The sequence below is a fragment of the Mastigoproctus giganteus genome, chromosome 3 (assembly GCF_048544385.1).
Source record: "Mastigoproctus giganteus isolate SK-2022 chromosome 3, ASM4854438v1, whole genome shotgun sequence".
Taxonomy (NCBI): domain Eukaryota; kingdom Metazoa; phylum Arthropoda; class Arachnida; order Uropygi; family Thelyphonidae; genus Mastigoproctus; species Mastigoproctus giganteus.
Genome location: NC_143577.1, coordinates 49051249 through 49068460, shown reverse-complemented (window position 1 = coordinate 49068460; position 17212 = coordinate 49051249). Strand labels below are relative to the sequence as shown.

General features: G+C 40.3%; 1 protein-coding gene across 1 annotated transcript in view; it reads right to left on the bottom strand.

Annotated features, from left to right (window-relative positions):
- The window catches only part of Neurl4 (neuralized E3 ubiquitin protein ligase 4), a 636447-nt gene that overhangs the window by 91037 nt on the left and 528198 nt on the right, over positions 1–17212 (bottom strand). The window contains exon 20 of the mRNA XM_090369970.1: positions 7775–7954. Coding sequence (XP_090226096.1) covers positions 7775–7954 — 180 coding nt within the window. The remainder of the gene's footprint in view (positions 1–7774; positions 7955–17212) is intronic.

Genomic DNA, 17212 nt, shown 5'->3' with positions numbered 1-17212 from the left:
GGAAGATGAAAAGTTGGTTCTGTGGGTTTGAAGTTGGACAGTAAATGGATGTTGGCGGCACGTGTTCGGACTGTTTTGAAAGAGAGAGCGGGAATTATAGAAGCCAATTCAGAAGGACAGTGCCCATGGAAGTATCTGTAGAAGAGGCATGCAGCAGAAACAGTGCGTCTATGAGAAAGCGAGTGGAGAGACTCTGTTAGAGATGAATCATTAATTAACCTAACTGCCCTCTTCTGAATGGAATCAAGAAGCCTGAATGAGGTTTTGGGGGCACCACCCCAGATGTGGGAACAATATTCCATGGCAGGGCAGATTTCCGATTTATACAGAGTCAGCAGCTGTTTGGAAGAAAAGTAACGCTGAGAGCAAAAGAGAAAACCAAGTTTTTTAGATGCAGAGGAAGCAATATTTGTAATGTGCTTGTGCCAAGAGAGATTAGAAGTCAGGGTAATCCCCAAAAGAGATATATCATTTTGCCTAGAAATCGTAGTGTCACTAAAGATAAGAATAGGAGCAGAAGAATTCTTTTTGCGAGATATAAGACAAGACTGAGTTTTAGAAGGGTTGAAATCAACTAAGTTGTCTTTGCCCCACTGGAGAATTACTTGAAGATCGGCATTTAAGGAATTGGTAGCAGATTTTCGAGAAGTTGAAGCTGATTGAGCAGGACATGGTTTCTCAAAATGGAAAGTGGAATGCAATGTGCTATCATGAGCAAAACTATGGATAGGATTTCCAGTCAATGGAAGAAGGTCATTAATATATAGAAGAGGAAAAGAGTGGGGGAAAGAACTGAACCTTGGGGGACACCGGCATTAGTGGAGAAGTTTGAAGACAGAGAGCCATCTACCATCACCCTCAGTGAGCGATCAGAGAGAAAACTGGATAACCAATTACTAAAAACAGTTGGCAAACCATAAGATGGAAGCTTGTTTAAGAGACCGTTATACCAAACACGATTGAAAGCCTTTGAGATGTCAAGAGCAACTACTTGTGTTTCACCAAACTTTTCCATTGAATTTGTCCATAAATGGGTAACATAAGCCAGAATATCACCAGCGGATCGACACTGACAGAATCCGTACTGGCGATCGTTGATCAGATGGAAGGTTTCTAGGTAGTTTAAGAGTTGGCAGTTAATTGATTTCTCCATTACTTTAGAAAGAGTAGAAGTAATTGCAATGGGACAATAATTGGATGGGAGGAATTTGTCACCCTTTTTAGGGACTGGCTGGATATCCCCTCCTTAAAAACTCTAAACCTATTGGCGACATAAACATCAATTCCAGGCATAGATGGCCTGGAATTGATATTGATTCTGTCACCCAAATTATTTGTGCCATCAATATCCATTTCTCTAACAAGAGATCCTCACACACACAAAAAAAAAAAAAAAAAACAACATGCCCTTTGAACCAGAGCAGTTTGCACTTCATTATTCTCCCCTTAAGCAAAAACTGGAAGTGCATCAGCTGGCAGATCACTATACATAAGGTATGTTCGTGTCAGACGGCACCTGGGATTTCTCCCATCTCCGCGTGTGTTTCGCTGTATCGAGGACAGTACACTGTCAAGCCAGAGACTTGAAAGTGTGTGGGTCGTGTCTGTGCAGTGTGATATGTTGTGCCCATTGTTTATCCGGCTTATTGGCCGCCAGGCCCCTAGTGGGGCCCGACGTTGCCCATACCCTGCCACGTGGAGGCTAGCCGGGTGTATCCAGTATCACAACAATTTGCTCTGGCAGGTCCTGCCACCTAGTTTCCTGGGATTTCAGTGGCTAGGGCCTATTTAAAAAAAAAAAAAAAAAAAAAAGTTTATGCATTTGACATTAATGCTTAATGGGATTGCTGTTAGAAAATCGCTGGTTAGGGTTGAACACTAAAGAGATGTGCTAAAGGCCAAATAGGTCGGGCAAAATTTTGATGTTATTAAATTTAGACATGTAACGCTAGATAAAAGCTGATAGTGTTAGATATCTTAGAGATTTGCACAAAACCGGTAGAATTTAGACGTTGGTTATAATTTGGCGGCATTGTTAAGGGCCGGTTGATTTAGTGAGAGAGAGGGGGGGGAGATTGAAGACTGGGGAGGAAACAGATAGAAGAATAGGGACGGATAGAGTAGGCATCCCCAAAGAGGTCAGTGGAGACGAGCCCCACCAGGCGAAATATGGGGGGGGGTAGGCAGGGAGGAGAGGAGACAGAGATCCGTCTCCTCCACTCCCTGCCTGGGGATGGGGTTTTAAAGGGAACCAGGTTAGAGTACCCAGTTCGGATCGCCAATGGCGTGTTGGCAGCAAAGCCGCAGAATGTCTTCGTCGGTGTCATGTCCAAGGAGTGTCGAATCCGGTATGAAGGTCCAGCTGCCCATCCCGCCCTGGGGGTGGGATATGTTAGCTGGCAGTGGGGAACCTACCAGGTGAAGGGGGGGGAGACACACACACATTTACTTCATTCGTAATGTGCATTCTCACTCTACTTGCATTCTTTTTTTTTTTTTTTTTTTTTTTTATTTTTATTTTATTTTATACTTTTTTTTTTTTTTTTTTATTTTTTTTTATTTTATACTTTTTTCTTTTTTTTTTTCTTTTTTTTTTTTTAATTTCACTCAACTCATTCATCTTTTTCTCACACACCAGGAGGGAATGCAATGATGGGTAGCATAAATTTAAATACTAATTAAAACCAGGGTTAGTGTGTACTTAACTTAGCATTTGTGGTTTGTGTTCTTTTCTCTCACACGTGCACTTTTATTCATTCTTCTAGCTATCATCTCATTTATTCGACTCTTTCTTTCTGCACTGCACTCTCTGGGCACCGCAACTTACTGTTATTCTTCAGTTGTGGTGCAGGCCTAGCTGCAAGGTTTTTTTTTTTTTTTTTTTTTTTTTTGCAGGCCAGGGGAGAATGCAGTGATAGTGTTTATGTGGTTTGTAAATGTTTGTTGGTACAGTATATATAAAGTAATGTAAGTTATTTTTAACTTTGTATTCTTTCGGCCAATTACATTTGCTCTTCTGCTCATTCCCATTCACTTTCTCTGCATGCATTCCCATCCCCCTCCCCTACATCGGTTTGGGGCCCCAGGTTCCTACACATGGCATGGTAGTCATGGGGAGTTTTGTTATGTCAGGTTTCTGTCAGGGTGCAGAATACTGCTATCCTAACAGTTTTTAAGTCATCATCTGGGCGTGGTGGGAAACTTGGGCAATTTTACTATTGATTATTGTTTAATTGCTGGGGGGCTGAATTGCCATTCTTTGCATTGCTCTGCGCATTTCGAAAACTTTCTGTGTGAAAGATGTAAAAGCTTTATAATTTTGCTCTTCTATGATGAAGAGATGTTCTTCTCCCCTGGGAAGGGGACCAATCTGTGCTATTAGCTCTGTTCTGGGGATGTCATATATTATACATTCATAGAGAATGTGTGCCCAGTCTTCACTTTCGCCACAGGTGCAGTTTGGGTCATCGGTCAGGCCTAAGGAGGTTAGTTTTGCCTTTAGGGAGCCATGCCCTGTCAATATAAATGTTGTAAAAAGTCCAGGGGCATACCACTTAGGTGGCTTTGGGCTAACCATTGACACCAGTGGCAGAAACCGTTTGGTGACCAGACCTCTGGTTTCCTGCTCCCACTTTGTTTGCCATAGCTCGTGGAGCTTTGTGGCTATTCTTTTTCTTTCATCATTGAAGGTATTGGTTGTATCAAGGGCTATCCCCAGAAATTCTGTGGGTATGCCCTTTTTAAATCTATAATATAAGCCTCTTTTGGCTACTTCCAGGTAAAGTGGGAGAGTTCCGGCCAGCAACTGTAGTGCAGGTGTGCTTACTGTGCGACATGCTCTGGTAATAGTGAGTAGTATTGTCCTTTGTATCGATTCTAATTTATTCCTATTTCTTACTATGGCCGAGCGGATGAACCACGCACCGGCTCCATAGGTGATAACAGGTAGGAACATTGCACGGTATATGATTGCCAAGGTCTTTCTTTTTAGTCCCCAGTCTGCTCGACTGATCCTGGCAATCATACCTGCATAATTTCGCACTTTCTTCTCCAAGTAGATCAAATGGGGGTAAAAAGTTAATTTTGAATCAAAGACCACTCCAAGATATTTTAGTTCTGTTACCATTTTTATAGTGATTGTGTTAATTTTGATTTGTGGACGTCTTCTTATGTCCAAATTACCTTTTAGAAGTATTTGTTTGGTTTTTTCAGGCGATATTTTGAGCATGTGCATTTGTGCCCACTCCTGCAGCTGCAAGAGAGCGGCATTTGATCTTTGCTCTACAACCACTCGTGAGTTGCCTTTTACAAGGAAAATCATGTCATCTGCAAAGGCCAGGCTTTCCACGGGGCCCAGATCCAAGGCCAGAAATTCATCCAGAACAATGTTCCAAAAGAAAGGGCCAAGGATTGATCCCTGCGGGTAGCCTTTATTCACAGGGCGTGTCAATTCCTGGAACCTTGTGCGTACTGAGACACTTCTGCCTGTAAGGTAGCTGTTTATTACCTTATAGAGGTTTTGTGGGGCATTTGCCTGGCGAAGTCTCCTAAGGACACTAGGCCACCACAGTGAGTCAAATGCCCCAGCAAAGTCAATGGAGATTGCCAGCATATATTTCTCCTCTGTGTTTTTAACTGTTGTCAGTAGGTGGTGCATGGCATCCTCCGTAGAATTGCCCTGCTTAAAACCATACTGATTGTTGGAATGCAAGCCTGCTTCTGTGTAATATTGAGCTAATCTGCTGTATATTAATCTTTCGTATATTTTCCCTAGTACAGGGAGTAGGGCTATTGGTCTATATGATTTGGGATCAGTAGGGAGTTTTTCAGGGTTTTTCAGGATTAACCTTAACACAGCTTGTTTCCATATTTTTGGGAATATACCTTCTGTCATACAGTTATTATATAGTGCTATTAATTTATCTGGTGCTATTTCTGCTAATTTTTTGATAATCTCAACCTCTAAGAGGTCAAAACCTGGGCATTTATTGTTTTTGGTTTTAGATAGTGTTATTTCTAAGTCTTGTATAGTGAACAGAGGTTCAATATTGGCATTGTCATATTCAGTGTTTTCTTTTATAATGTCGAGCTGGGTGGGGGAATGATTTCCAGTTTCAGTCTGAATGATACTGTCTAGGATGTTATTTACAGAATCCACCCAACACAGGGTTGGGGTTCCATCTGGTTTGACAGTAGTTTCTAAGACATCTCCTCTTGGCAGCTTGTTGGTTACTATTCTGTAGACAACTCCCCAAGGGTTATTGTTTCCAGTAGTTCCCACCAAGTGCTTCCAGCATTCCTTTTTCTTATCTCTTATGAGGGCTGTATACTGATTCCTGAGAGTTTTATAAGAATCTCTCAGTGCATCCACCTCATTTTGTGACCAAGATGTTCTGGCTCTTTGAAAATGTCTCCGTGCCTGGTGTACCCTACTTCTGAGTATAGTCAGTTCAGGGCACCACCAGGGAACTGTCTGCTTCCTCGGTTTTTTCTGTGGGATAGACAGGGTTGCTGTTTTTGTTAAAATGTTTGTCATAGTCAGTGCTTGCTCGTCCGGGCTACAGTTGCCTGATCTAGACCACTCATTTTCCTGTTTTTGCAGCTCAGCTGCTGTATGTTCTGCAAAAATCTGCCAGTTTGCCTTTTTAAGGTTATACCTTTTGATATCCAACAGAGAGTGTTGAATTGTTTGTAATTGCCTGTTTAGTTTGAAGGAAATGGCTCTGTGATCTGATGTGGTCCAGGCTGGCTGGACACACCAGTCTGTGATTTTATAAGCTATTGAATTGGTGGCAAGAGTGATATCAATGTCACTCTCCCACATGGTACTGCTAAAAGTTGGGAGGTTATTTGGTTGGTTTAGCACTTGAAAGGGTGAGGTGGCTATATAGTCTGAAAGTATCTGGCCGTTGTGTGTGCCTGCTCTGTCTTCTGTACGGCTATGCCATAAGGCTGACCGGCAGTTGACATCAGCACACACTATGATATTTGCAGTAGGTAGCAAGTTTGTGACTACTTGTAGGTATTCAATAGTTGGATTTATATCTTCACCTGGTCTGGAATATAGTGAAATAATGTAAAACTGTCCTACAGCACTGGTAATATGGGCACACACTCCCACTGGGGAGCAGAGGTGACCCACCTTTGTGACTGTAAGGTCAGTATTTTTAACTACTATTGCTGTGGAAGGGACACCTGAGGTGTATTCTATTATTTTATAGTTTCTTGGGTATCCCTGAACTCTACCCATATGTGCGTAGGGCTCCTGGAGTACCAAGATATCTATATTATTTTCTTCCAATTTGAGTTTGATCTGATCTACAACAGCTCTTGCTCTTTGAGCATTCAATTGGACAAGATTTAGAGCCCTAGTCACATTTATATTTTCAACCTGGCCCATAGTTGGTCCTAGATTGTATAAGTTTTGCCATTTTTTTATAACTGGGGCATTTATCATCCCTGATACTATGTGTATAGTCAGTCAGCCGTGCTGCCTTGCAGGTAGCACATTTTGGCTGCTGAGACTTATTTTTGCAATTTTTGTAATCGTGGCCAGTGACTGCACAGTGACCACAGACAGGTTCTTTCTGAGTGCAGTCTCTGGCAATGTGACCATATTTATGGCAGTTAAAGCAACTTTGGATCACTATACAGTTGAATCCCTAATGAATCCTCAGTTTTATTTGTCTCTATAGCATCTACTTGTTTTTTCAGTGATTCATTTTTAGCTAACAATGCACCAAGTTTTAGTTTTAAGTTCCGCACACTCCTTGCATCTAGTGCACGGAAGACAGTCATCAGATGAAACTTGGATTATATATGATTGGCCTTTGAATACATGACACAGGCTGCCCAAATGACAAACTCTTGACACAGTGAAATCGTCTCTAAGTCAAAAGCTCATCGGCCATTCTGATTTATTCATGATATCCTATGGTGAAGCATTTTGAAATGAATTGTGTAGCAATCGTGTAGCATTATTAAGGTATTAAAATATTATAAAAATAATTTTACAAAATATTATAGTAGTTACATTAGCAAAATATTACAGAAATTAAGCCACCAATGAAATTAAGCCACCAAAATACAAAGGCACTATTTCTTTCAAGGTATAATTTACAAAAGGTAACGCTTGTTTAAAAATATTATAAAAATAACTAAACAAAATTATAGGAATTAAATTTACAAGATATTACTGAAATTAACGAAATTAAGTCATTACTTAAGTCCTAACCCAAACCTGCTACAATCAACAAGGACAAGCATTCACGAATATATTTGTTCAATGAGACTGCCACTTGCCAACATCTTAGAGAGAGAGATTGTGAAAGCCAATAACACAACTAATGTGTGCATAATGCCATTGAAAAATTAGACTGACCAGCTCAGAGTGCAAACCTCAACCCCAGTGCACACCTATGGGACATACCAGAATGCTAGATTAGGCTGCAGCCAAAAAGGCCTCCTTTGAAACCAGCTCAGGTATTTGGGAGGAATAGAAGTGAATTTTCAATCAACCTACTGGGATGGTAGAAAGTATGGTCAGGAGGGCTGAGGTTGTCATACAGTTCAAAGATGGTCTTACTATGTATAATCATTTTGAATTAGAAATCCTTTTTGAAACTACCTGTGTAAACCTGACATAGATTCAGATCACCCAAAGTTAAATATACATTACTATAAAAAGAAAATATCCTATATGCAGTAATTTGGTTAGTAAACAGCATTTTGAAACACACAAGAGCAAAAAGATATGGGAAATATTTTTCCTTACCTGCTCACACTGTCCGTATATATCTACAAGACCAAAGCAAGGTACTGAAATATCTTCAGCAGCTACTCCTTGATCAACACCATTGACATACAAATGAAGCTTATTCTCTGCATTAATTTTGATTCCTATTAGATGTCCTGCCTGTAACTTTGAGAGATTTGGTCCATATCGCCCTCGAATCTTTAAAAAGGAAATAACAGAAATGTAAATTTTGTATAGTGGTAGTCATAATACAAACAAAATCCCACATATAATTTGATATCATTTTTTAAATTCTTTTCTGATAGTAAAACAATCAAATAGTTTCTTTAGGGCAAATTATTCATTTTTCTTGATTGCTGAGGTTTAACAATTTTGACCAGCCCCCTAATGGCTCTTTGTTGTTTTATAACCCTCATATTAGCTGCCTGCTGTTGATAATCCTCTTAAAGACTGTGTATTGTTTGATTATATTAGCAGATTTCAGTGACAAAGGATTTGTTTATATTTTCTTTCTGAACAAAGCAGGTTATAGTATTAGTATAAGGTAAAATGATACAAGGAAGCAAGCTTATAAGCTTATACAGGCATCAGCCAAAAAAAAAAAAAAATCCACTTCATCTGAAGATCCCTTCTAGTAATTTGTCTAATTGAAAAAAGAAAAAAAAAAAAAAGCCGTGAGTTAGGCTTGAATTTGAAAGTGTCTGCAATTCTACCCAGACATGATAGCAGGGAGTATATGATGAGAGCCTTGTCGATCAATTCAGCCCTGGAGAGACTGTGCAAGGCTCAAGGGGTAGAATTTTTCTCAGCTTGGTCTGTGCTTGTTAACAGGAGAGACTGCTTCTACAGGGATGGGATACACTTAAATAGAGAGGGTGCAAGAATATTTGCTGATGCTATTGAGGCAGAGTTAGGTGGGTCGGAAAACTGCTAGCTTGCGGGGGACACACAGATTAATAGATTAACAGTAGCCACCGGCAGAGGTAAGTGATTCTTGCACTACTTCTATCGAAATGCAATTGAGCAGCAGCTTGGAAAGCAATGGGGATTTCCAGGACTGCTGGGAATCATAGTGGAACAAGTAAATACATGGGCTGTGTTAGTGTAACTAAGAGTAGAAACAGGTGCATGTATACTTGTATGTACACCAAATGCTAGGAGTATAGTTAATAAATTCGATGAGCTTGAAGTGCTAGTCAAGACATCAAAGGCAGATATTGTTGGCATATCAGATACATGGTGTCACACAGACATAAGCAGTGCAGAACTGGAATTTGGGGAGTACAATGTGTACAGAAAGGATAGACAGGACAGAAAAGTAGGAGGGTTATGCTGTTAGTTAAGAAACACATAAAATCTAAGGAAGTGCATCCAATTGATGTTGGTGGACAATGCAATGTTGAGTGTGTTTGATGTGACTAAAGTACTGGATATAAGTCAACTGTTGATGATTGGGAAAGGAAAAATGAGAGTAGGTGTGTGTTATAGGCCAAATGAATCTGATGAGTATAATGAGCAATTGTGTAGAGAAATAGAGTGGGCCAGTAAATCAGTGTCTTAAATGGGGGATTTTAATTTCCCAGATATTGACTGGAATTTATGGGTTGGTCACTCACACACTAGCACGGCTTTTGTGAATTTATTGAATGATTGTTTTCTACAGCAGCATGTTTGGGAGACAACAAGAGGGAGTAATACTCTTGATCTGATTATCAGTAGTGATTCTTCATGCATCAAGAATTTGCAGAAAAAAGAAACTACTAGGTGGCAGTGATCACAGTGTGCTGAAGTGGGATTTACTCAAAGAGGTAACTACCATGAAGGGTAAAGGGAAGGGTTTTTGCTTTCGTACAGGTGACTATGGAGGTCTGAGACAGTATTAAAATTCTATACAGTGGGACCAACTGATGATGTTACCAACAGCAAATTCAAAATGGGAAGCATTCAAAGAATTAATCTTGGAAGCTACTAGGCTTTTCATACCAACAAAGAAATATTGTTCAAGATTTACACTTGAATGGATGTCAGATGAACTAATTAGACATGTGACAGAGAAGAAAAATGCATGGATACATATAAATTAACACAGAAGCCTATGATAGATATAAGCTGGTCTTTAACCAAGTTACACAAAGGAGGTTAGGCAGGCGAAGGCAGATTACGAGAAATCTTTGGCAAAACATGCAAAGAAAAACAGCAAAGAGTTCTTTACTTATGTAAACTCTAGAAGGAAGGGGATGAATCAGATTGGTCCACTTGATATCGATGGGTCAACTGTTGATGAACCTGCTCAGGTAGCTAACAAACTAAATGAATATTTTGCATCTACATTCACACATGAGCAATTATTCTGGGAGGGGAATGCCAGAGGTGTATTCAGCTATGGCAGTCAGCTAGATAGTCTTGTAAAAACTAAGAGTAAAGTGGAGGAGAAATTGTTGAAGATAAACATAAGAAAGGCACCTGGGGTGGATGGAATCTTTCCAGTTATATTAAAGGAGGCAGCAAAGGAAGTAAGCAAACTGTTAGCCATAATTATTAGAGCTTCTCTGGACTCAGGAGAGGTACCCATGGATTGGAGATGTGCAAATGTGACCCCAATCCACAAAGGAGGATCAAAGGGAGACACAAGTAATTACACACCTGATAGTTTAACTTCTGTTCCAGGGAAATTAATGGAGGCACTGGTTAAAGAAGCACTGCAGGATTATCTAGACAAGACTTCAGTTGTAGCACGGACACAGCATGGTTTTGTTAAGGGGAAGTCTTGCCTGACCAAATTGATTGGATACTATGATGCAGTCACAAAAGAACTGGATGGAGAGAACAACTTTGATATAATATATTTGGATCTTAGAAAGGCCTTTGATACTGTTGCACATAGAAAACTGATGCACAAATTGGAGCAGTGTGACATTGGAGTCAAATTGCTGCTATAGATAAAGGGATGGTTGTTTGGGAGAAGACAGAGAATAGTAATCAATGGACACTGCTCGTCGTGGACTAATATTATTAGTGGAGTCCCGCAGGGCTCAGTGTTGGGTCCATTATTGTTTTCTGTATTTATAAATGATATTGATGATGGTATATCAAGCTTAATGTCGAAGTTTGCAGACGATACAAAGGTAGGCAGGGTTGTCAAGGACACTACTGACACTATGCTGCTGCAACAGGATCTGGAAAGGTTGAGCAGATGGGCTGAGTTTAACATTGACAAATGTAAGTTTAACATTGAGAAATGTAAGTTTAACATTGACAAATGTAAAGTACTACACATGGGAAACAGCAACCCCCAGAGCAATGTATCAACTCTGTGGTACTACACTGACAGTGGTAGAGAATGAAAGGGACCTGGGGGTGGTTGTGCAGGCAGATATGAAGTTCTCTGAACAGTGCAGACGGGCTGCAAGAGTAGGTCATGGTGTATTGTCAATGATATATAGGAATTTTTCTAGCAGGGATAAGGAGGTGATTATTCCCTTGTATAAGGCAATGGTCAGGCCACACCTAGAGTACTGTATACAGGTCTGAAGGCCTCATTTCAAGAAGGATGTAGAGCTGCTGGAACGAGTACAGAGAAGGGCAACAAGATTAGTGAAATGAACAAAGGGGTGCTCTTACGAAGAAAGGCTTAAGTTTTGCAAATTACAGTGTCTGGAGACTAGGCACCAGCGAGGTGATCTGATAGAGGTGTATAAAGCCTTGAATGGTTTGAGCATGCCCAATGCTGATGGGATTCTTCCTCTCGGTCAGTATAATCACCTGAGAGGGCATAAATTCAAATTGAGGAAAGACAGATGTAGGATAGACGTGCGGAAATTTGCCTTTAGCCAGCGGGTGGTTGGTTGGTGGAATAGACTTCCATCCCTTGTCGTGGAAGTTGATAGCCTAAATAAGTTTAAGGCTCAGCTGGACAGGTATTTTGAACGAACAGAGGGGTGAAGTGGAAGTGGTTTTTTTTTTTTTTTTTGGCTGATGCTGCATAAGCTTGCTTTCTTGCATCAAATGCCTCTACTAATGCTAATGCTAAGAAATGACCACCGCATATCCCAGAGCAATATGGCCTTAGTTGCTAATGCTCCTAAAAACCAAATAACAAACAAAGAAACAATGTCTGAAAGCAAATTTTCACGAATCTATCCTGCAGATATATTTTTTAAATTTAAGTTTATGATCCTCTTATGTGTGTTGTCTGAGAGAGAGAATAATGATGCCATTAGCAATTAATTTACTCAATCCATTTAAAACTCTATTGAGGCAGTGTAAGGTGGGTTGGAAAACTGCTAGATTGGGGGGATTCACAGACTAAAAGATTGACAGTAGCCACAGCAAGAGGCGAAAGTGATTCTTGCACTGCTTCTATTATAATGGGCAGCAGCCTAGAGAGCAAGTTGCTGGGGACTGCAAGAGCTGGTGGAAGTCATCATGGAACAAGTAAATACATGGGCTGTGTTAAGGTAAGTAAGAGTTAGAACAAGTGCATATACACTAATGCTAGAAGTATAGTAAATAAAATTGGTGAATTTGAAGTGTTGATCAAGACATCAAAGTCAGATATTGTTGGGGTATCAGAGACATGGTATTACACAGATATAAGCAGTGCAGAATGTGAATTTGGGGAGTATAATGTGTACAGAAAGGACACACAGGGGAGGAAGGGAGGAGAGGTTATGCTGTTAGTTAAGAAACGCAAAAAATATAAGGAAGTGCATCCAGGTGACACAAGGTCAACTGGATGCACTAAATGAATTACTAAAGCACTAAATGGTCTCAACTGATGATGTGACCAACGGTGAATTCTAAATGGCAAGCCTTCAGGGACTTAATCTTGGAGGCTACTAGGCTTTTCATACAAACTAAGAAATACTGTTCAAGGTTCAGGCCTAAATGGATATTAGATGAATTAATGAGGCTTGTCGTAGAGAAGTAAAATGCAAAGGATGCATATAAATTATCAGGCAACACAGAAACCTATGGCAGATATAAGCTAGTCTGAAATCAAGTCACAAAGGAGGTTAGGTAGGTGAAGGCAGATTAGCATTAGTAGAGGCATATGATGCAAGAAACCAAGCTTATGCAGAATCAGCCAAAAAAAAAAAAAAAAAAACCACTTCCACTTCACCCCTCCGTTCGTTCGAAATACCTGTCCAGCTGAGCCTTAAATTTATTTAGGCTATCAACTTCCATGACAAGGGATGGAAGTCTGTTCCACCAACTAACTATCCGCTGGCTAAAGACCAATTTCCGCACGTCTATCATACATCTGTCTTTCCTCAATTTGAATTTATGCCCTCTCAGGTGATTATTCTGAGAAAGAGGAAGCATTGAGCATGCTTAAACCATTCAAGGCTTTATACACCTCTATCAGATCACCTCGCTGGTGCCTAGTCTCCAGACGCTGTAATTTGCAAAACTTAAGCCTTTCTTCATAAGAGCAACAATTTGTTCCATTCAGTAATCTTGTTGCCCTTCTCTGTACTCGTTCCAGCAGCTCTACATCCTTCTTGAAATGAGGCCTCCAGACCTGTACACAGTACTCTAGGTGTGGCCTGACCATTGCCTTATACAAGGGAATAATCACCTCCTTATCCCTGCTGAAAAAATTGCTGTATATCATTGACAAGACACTATGAGCTACTCTTGTAGCCCATCTGCACTGCTCAGAGAACTTCATATCTGCCTGCACAATTACCCCCAGGTCCTTTTCATTCTCTACTACTGTCAGTGTAGTACCACAGAGTTGATAAGTTGCTCTGGGGTTGCTGTTTCCCATATGTAGTACTTTACATTTGTCAATGTTAAACTTCATTTGCCACCTCTCAGCCCATCAGCTCAACCTTTCCAGATCCTGTTGCAGCAGCATGGTGTCATTAGTGTCCTTGACAACCCTGCCAACCTTTGTATAGTCTGCAAACTTAATATAGTCTGCAAACATGGACATTAAGCTTGATATACCATCATCAATATCATTTATAAATACAAAAAACAATAATGGACTCAACACGGAACCCTGAGGGACTCCACTAATAACATTAGTCCACGATGAGCAGTGTCCACTGATTACCACTCTGTCTTCTTCCTCTCAACCACCCCTTTATCCATAGCAGCAATTTGCCTCCAATGCCACACTGCTCCACTTTGTGCAGCAGTATCAAAAGCCTTTCTAAGATCCAAGTATATAATATCAAAGTTATTCCCTGCATCTAGTTCTTTTGTGTCTGCATCATAGTATCCAATCAAATTGGTCAGGCAAGACTTCCCCCTAACAAAACCATGCTGTGTCCGTGTTATAACTGAAGTCTTGTCTAGATGATCCTTCAGTGCTTCTGTAACCAGTGCCTACATTAATTTTGCTGGAACAGAAGTTAAACTCACAGGTCTATAATTACTTGTGTTAGCCTTTGATCCTCCTTTGTGAATTGGGGTCACATTTGCACATCTCCAGTCTGTGGGTACCTCCCCTGAGTCCAAGGAAGCTCTCATAATCATGGCTAAGGGTTTGTTTACTTCCTTTGCTGCCACCTTTAATATAACTGGATAGACAGTGGCTACTGTTAATCTATTAGTCAGTGTCTCTGCCCAAGCTAAAATGAGCCCTCGAGACCTGTATACTGTACCCAAGGTGTGGCCTGACCATTGCCTTATACAAAGGAATAATCACCTCCTTGTCTCTGCTAGCAAAATTCCTATATATCATTGACAAAACTCCATGACCTGCTCTGGCAACCTGTCTGCACTGCTCAGAGAACTTCATATCTGACTGCACAATTACCCCAGGTCTTTTTCATTCTCCACATCCCTGAGTGTAGTACCACACAGTTGGTACATTTTTCTTGGGTTACTGCTACCCATATGGAGTACTCTGCATTTGTCAATGTTAAACTTCAGTTTCCACTTCTCGGCCCATCTGCCCAACTTTTCTAGATCCTGTTGCAGCAGCAAACTGTCTTTATTCCAGTGACTCCATTATTTTCCCTGGAACAGAATTTAAACTAACAGGTCTATAATTATTTGTGTCATCCTTTGAACCTCCTTTGTGAATTGGGGATAAATTTGCACATCTCCAGTACATGGACTGGAAATCAGGGAGCATCTCCAGTCCATGCTCCCTGACTCTAAGGCTGCTATCATAATTATGACTAAGAATTTGCTTACTTCCCTTGCTGACTCCTTCATTATAACTGGATAGATTCCGTCTACCCCAGGTGCCTTTTTTTATGTTTCACATCAACAACAATTTCTTTTCCACGTTGCTCTCAGTTATTACAAAATCATTTAGCTCCCTGTTAGAGTTTGATAAACTTCTGGCATTTCCCTCCTTGAATAACTCCTCATGTGTGAATATAGATGCAAAATACTCATTCAGTTTATCAACTGCTTGAGCAGGATCACCAATAGTTGAACCATCTATGTTAAGTGGACCAATCTGCTTCATCCCCTTTCTTCGAGAGAGTTTACATAAGAAAAGAACTCTTTGCTGTTTTTCCTTTGTGTCCTTTGAAAAAGATTTCTCATAAGTACAGGTCACTGTTGAAAAAAAGCAGTGAATTAGAGTTGAATTTGAAAGTGTCTGCAATTCTGCCCAGACACGATAGGAGGGAGTATATGGTGAGCGCTTGTCGATCAATTCGGCCCTAGAAAGACTGTGCAAAGCTCAAGGGGTAGAATTTTTTTCATCCTGGACTGTACTTGTTAACAGGAGAGACTGCTTCTACAGGGATGGGATACACTTAAATAGAGAGGGTGCAAGAATATTTGCTGATGCTATCGAGGCAGTGTTAGGTGGGTCGGAAAACTGCTAGCTTGGGGGGATACAAAGACTAGTAGATTAACAGTAGCCACTGGCAGAGGTGAAAGTGATTCTTGCACTGCTCCTATTGGAATGAGTAGAAGCCTGAAAAACAAGATGCAGGATATTTCAGAGACTGCTGGGAGTCATTGCGGTACAAGTAAACACATGGGTTGTGTTAGGGTAGCTAAGAATAGAAACAGGTGCATGTATACTTGTGTGTACACAATGCTAAGAGTTTGGTAAATAAATTTGATGAATTTGAGGTATTGCTCAAAGCATCAAAGGCGGATATTGTTGGGATATCAGAGACGTGGTGTCACACAGATATAAGGAATGCAGAACTGGAATTTGGGGAGTACAACGTCTACAAAAAGGATAGACAGGACAGAAAAGTAGGAGGGTTATGCTATTAGTTAAGAAACACATAAAATCCAAGGAAGTGAAGTCAGTCGACATAGCTGGACAGTGCAGTGTCGAGTCAGTTTGGTGTGACATAAACATTGGGAGATCAAAATTGAGAGTAGGAGTGTGCTATAGGCCTAATGACTCTGATGAGTATAATAAGAAACTGTACAGGGAAATAGAGTGGGCCAGTACATCAGAGAGTCTTATAATGGGGGATTTTAATTTCCCAGATATTTATTGGAATTTGTGGGTTGGTCACTCACACACTAGCAAGGCTTTTGTGGATTTATTGGATGATTGTTTTCTACATCAGCATGTTCGGGAGGCAACTAGAGGGAGTAATACTCTTGATTTGATTATCAGTAGGGATTCTTCATGCATTAAGAATCTGCAGATAAAGGAACCACTAGGTGGCAGTGATCACAGTGTGCTGAAGTGGGATTTACTCAAAGAGGTAACTACCATCAGGGGTAAAGGGAAAGGTTACTGCTTTCGTAAAGGCGACTACGATGATCTCAGACAGTATTTAAATTCTATACAGTGGGATCAACTGATGATGTTACCAACAGCAAATTCAAAATGGGAAGCATTCAAAGAACTTATCTTGGAAGCTACTAGGCTTTATATACCAACTAAGAAATATTGCTCAAGGTTTAGGCCTAAATGGATGTCAGATGAACTAATGAGACATATGGCAGAGAAGAAAAAGGCAAGGGATACATATAAATTAACACGTCACACAGAAGCTTATGATAGATACAAGTTGATCTGTAACCAAGTTATAAAGGAGGTTAGGCAGGCGAAGGCAGATTACAAGAAAAACAGCAAAGAGTTCTTTATTTATGCAAACTCTAGAAGGAAGGGGATGAATCAGACTGGTCACTTGATATCGATGATTAAATAATTTTAATCATCCCATGTAATGTGCAGCAGCCTGGAAAGCAAGGTGCTGGGGAATTTAAGGCCTGCTGTGAGTCAAGGTGCTGGGGAATTTAAGGCCTGCTGTGAGTCATCATGGAAGAGGTAAATACATGGGCTGCATTAGGGAAACTAACAGTAAGAATATGAGCATATATACTGGAATACACACCAATGATCGAAGCACAATAAAAAAATTTGATGAATTTGAAGTGCTGGTCAAGTATTTAAATGAGGATATCACAGAAATAAAGGATGCAGAAATTGAATATGGGAAGTACAATGTGTACATAAAGGACAGTGTTTACTGAGAAGAGGAACTGGGGTTCTCCCATAAAACT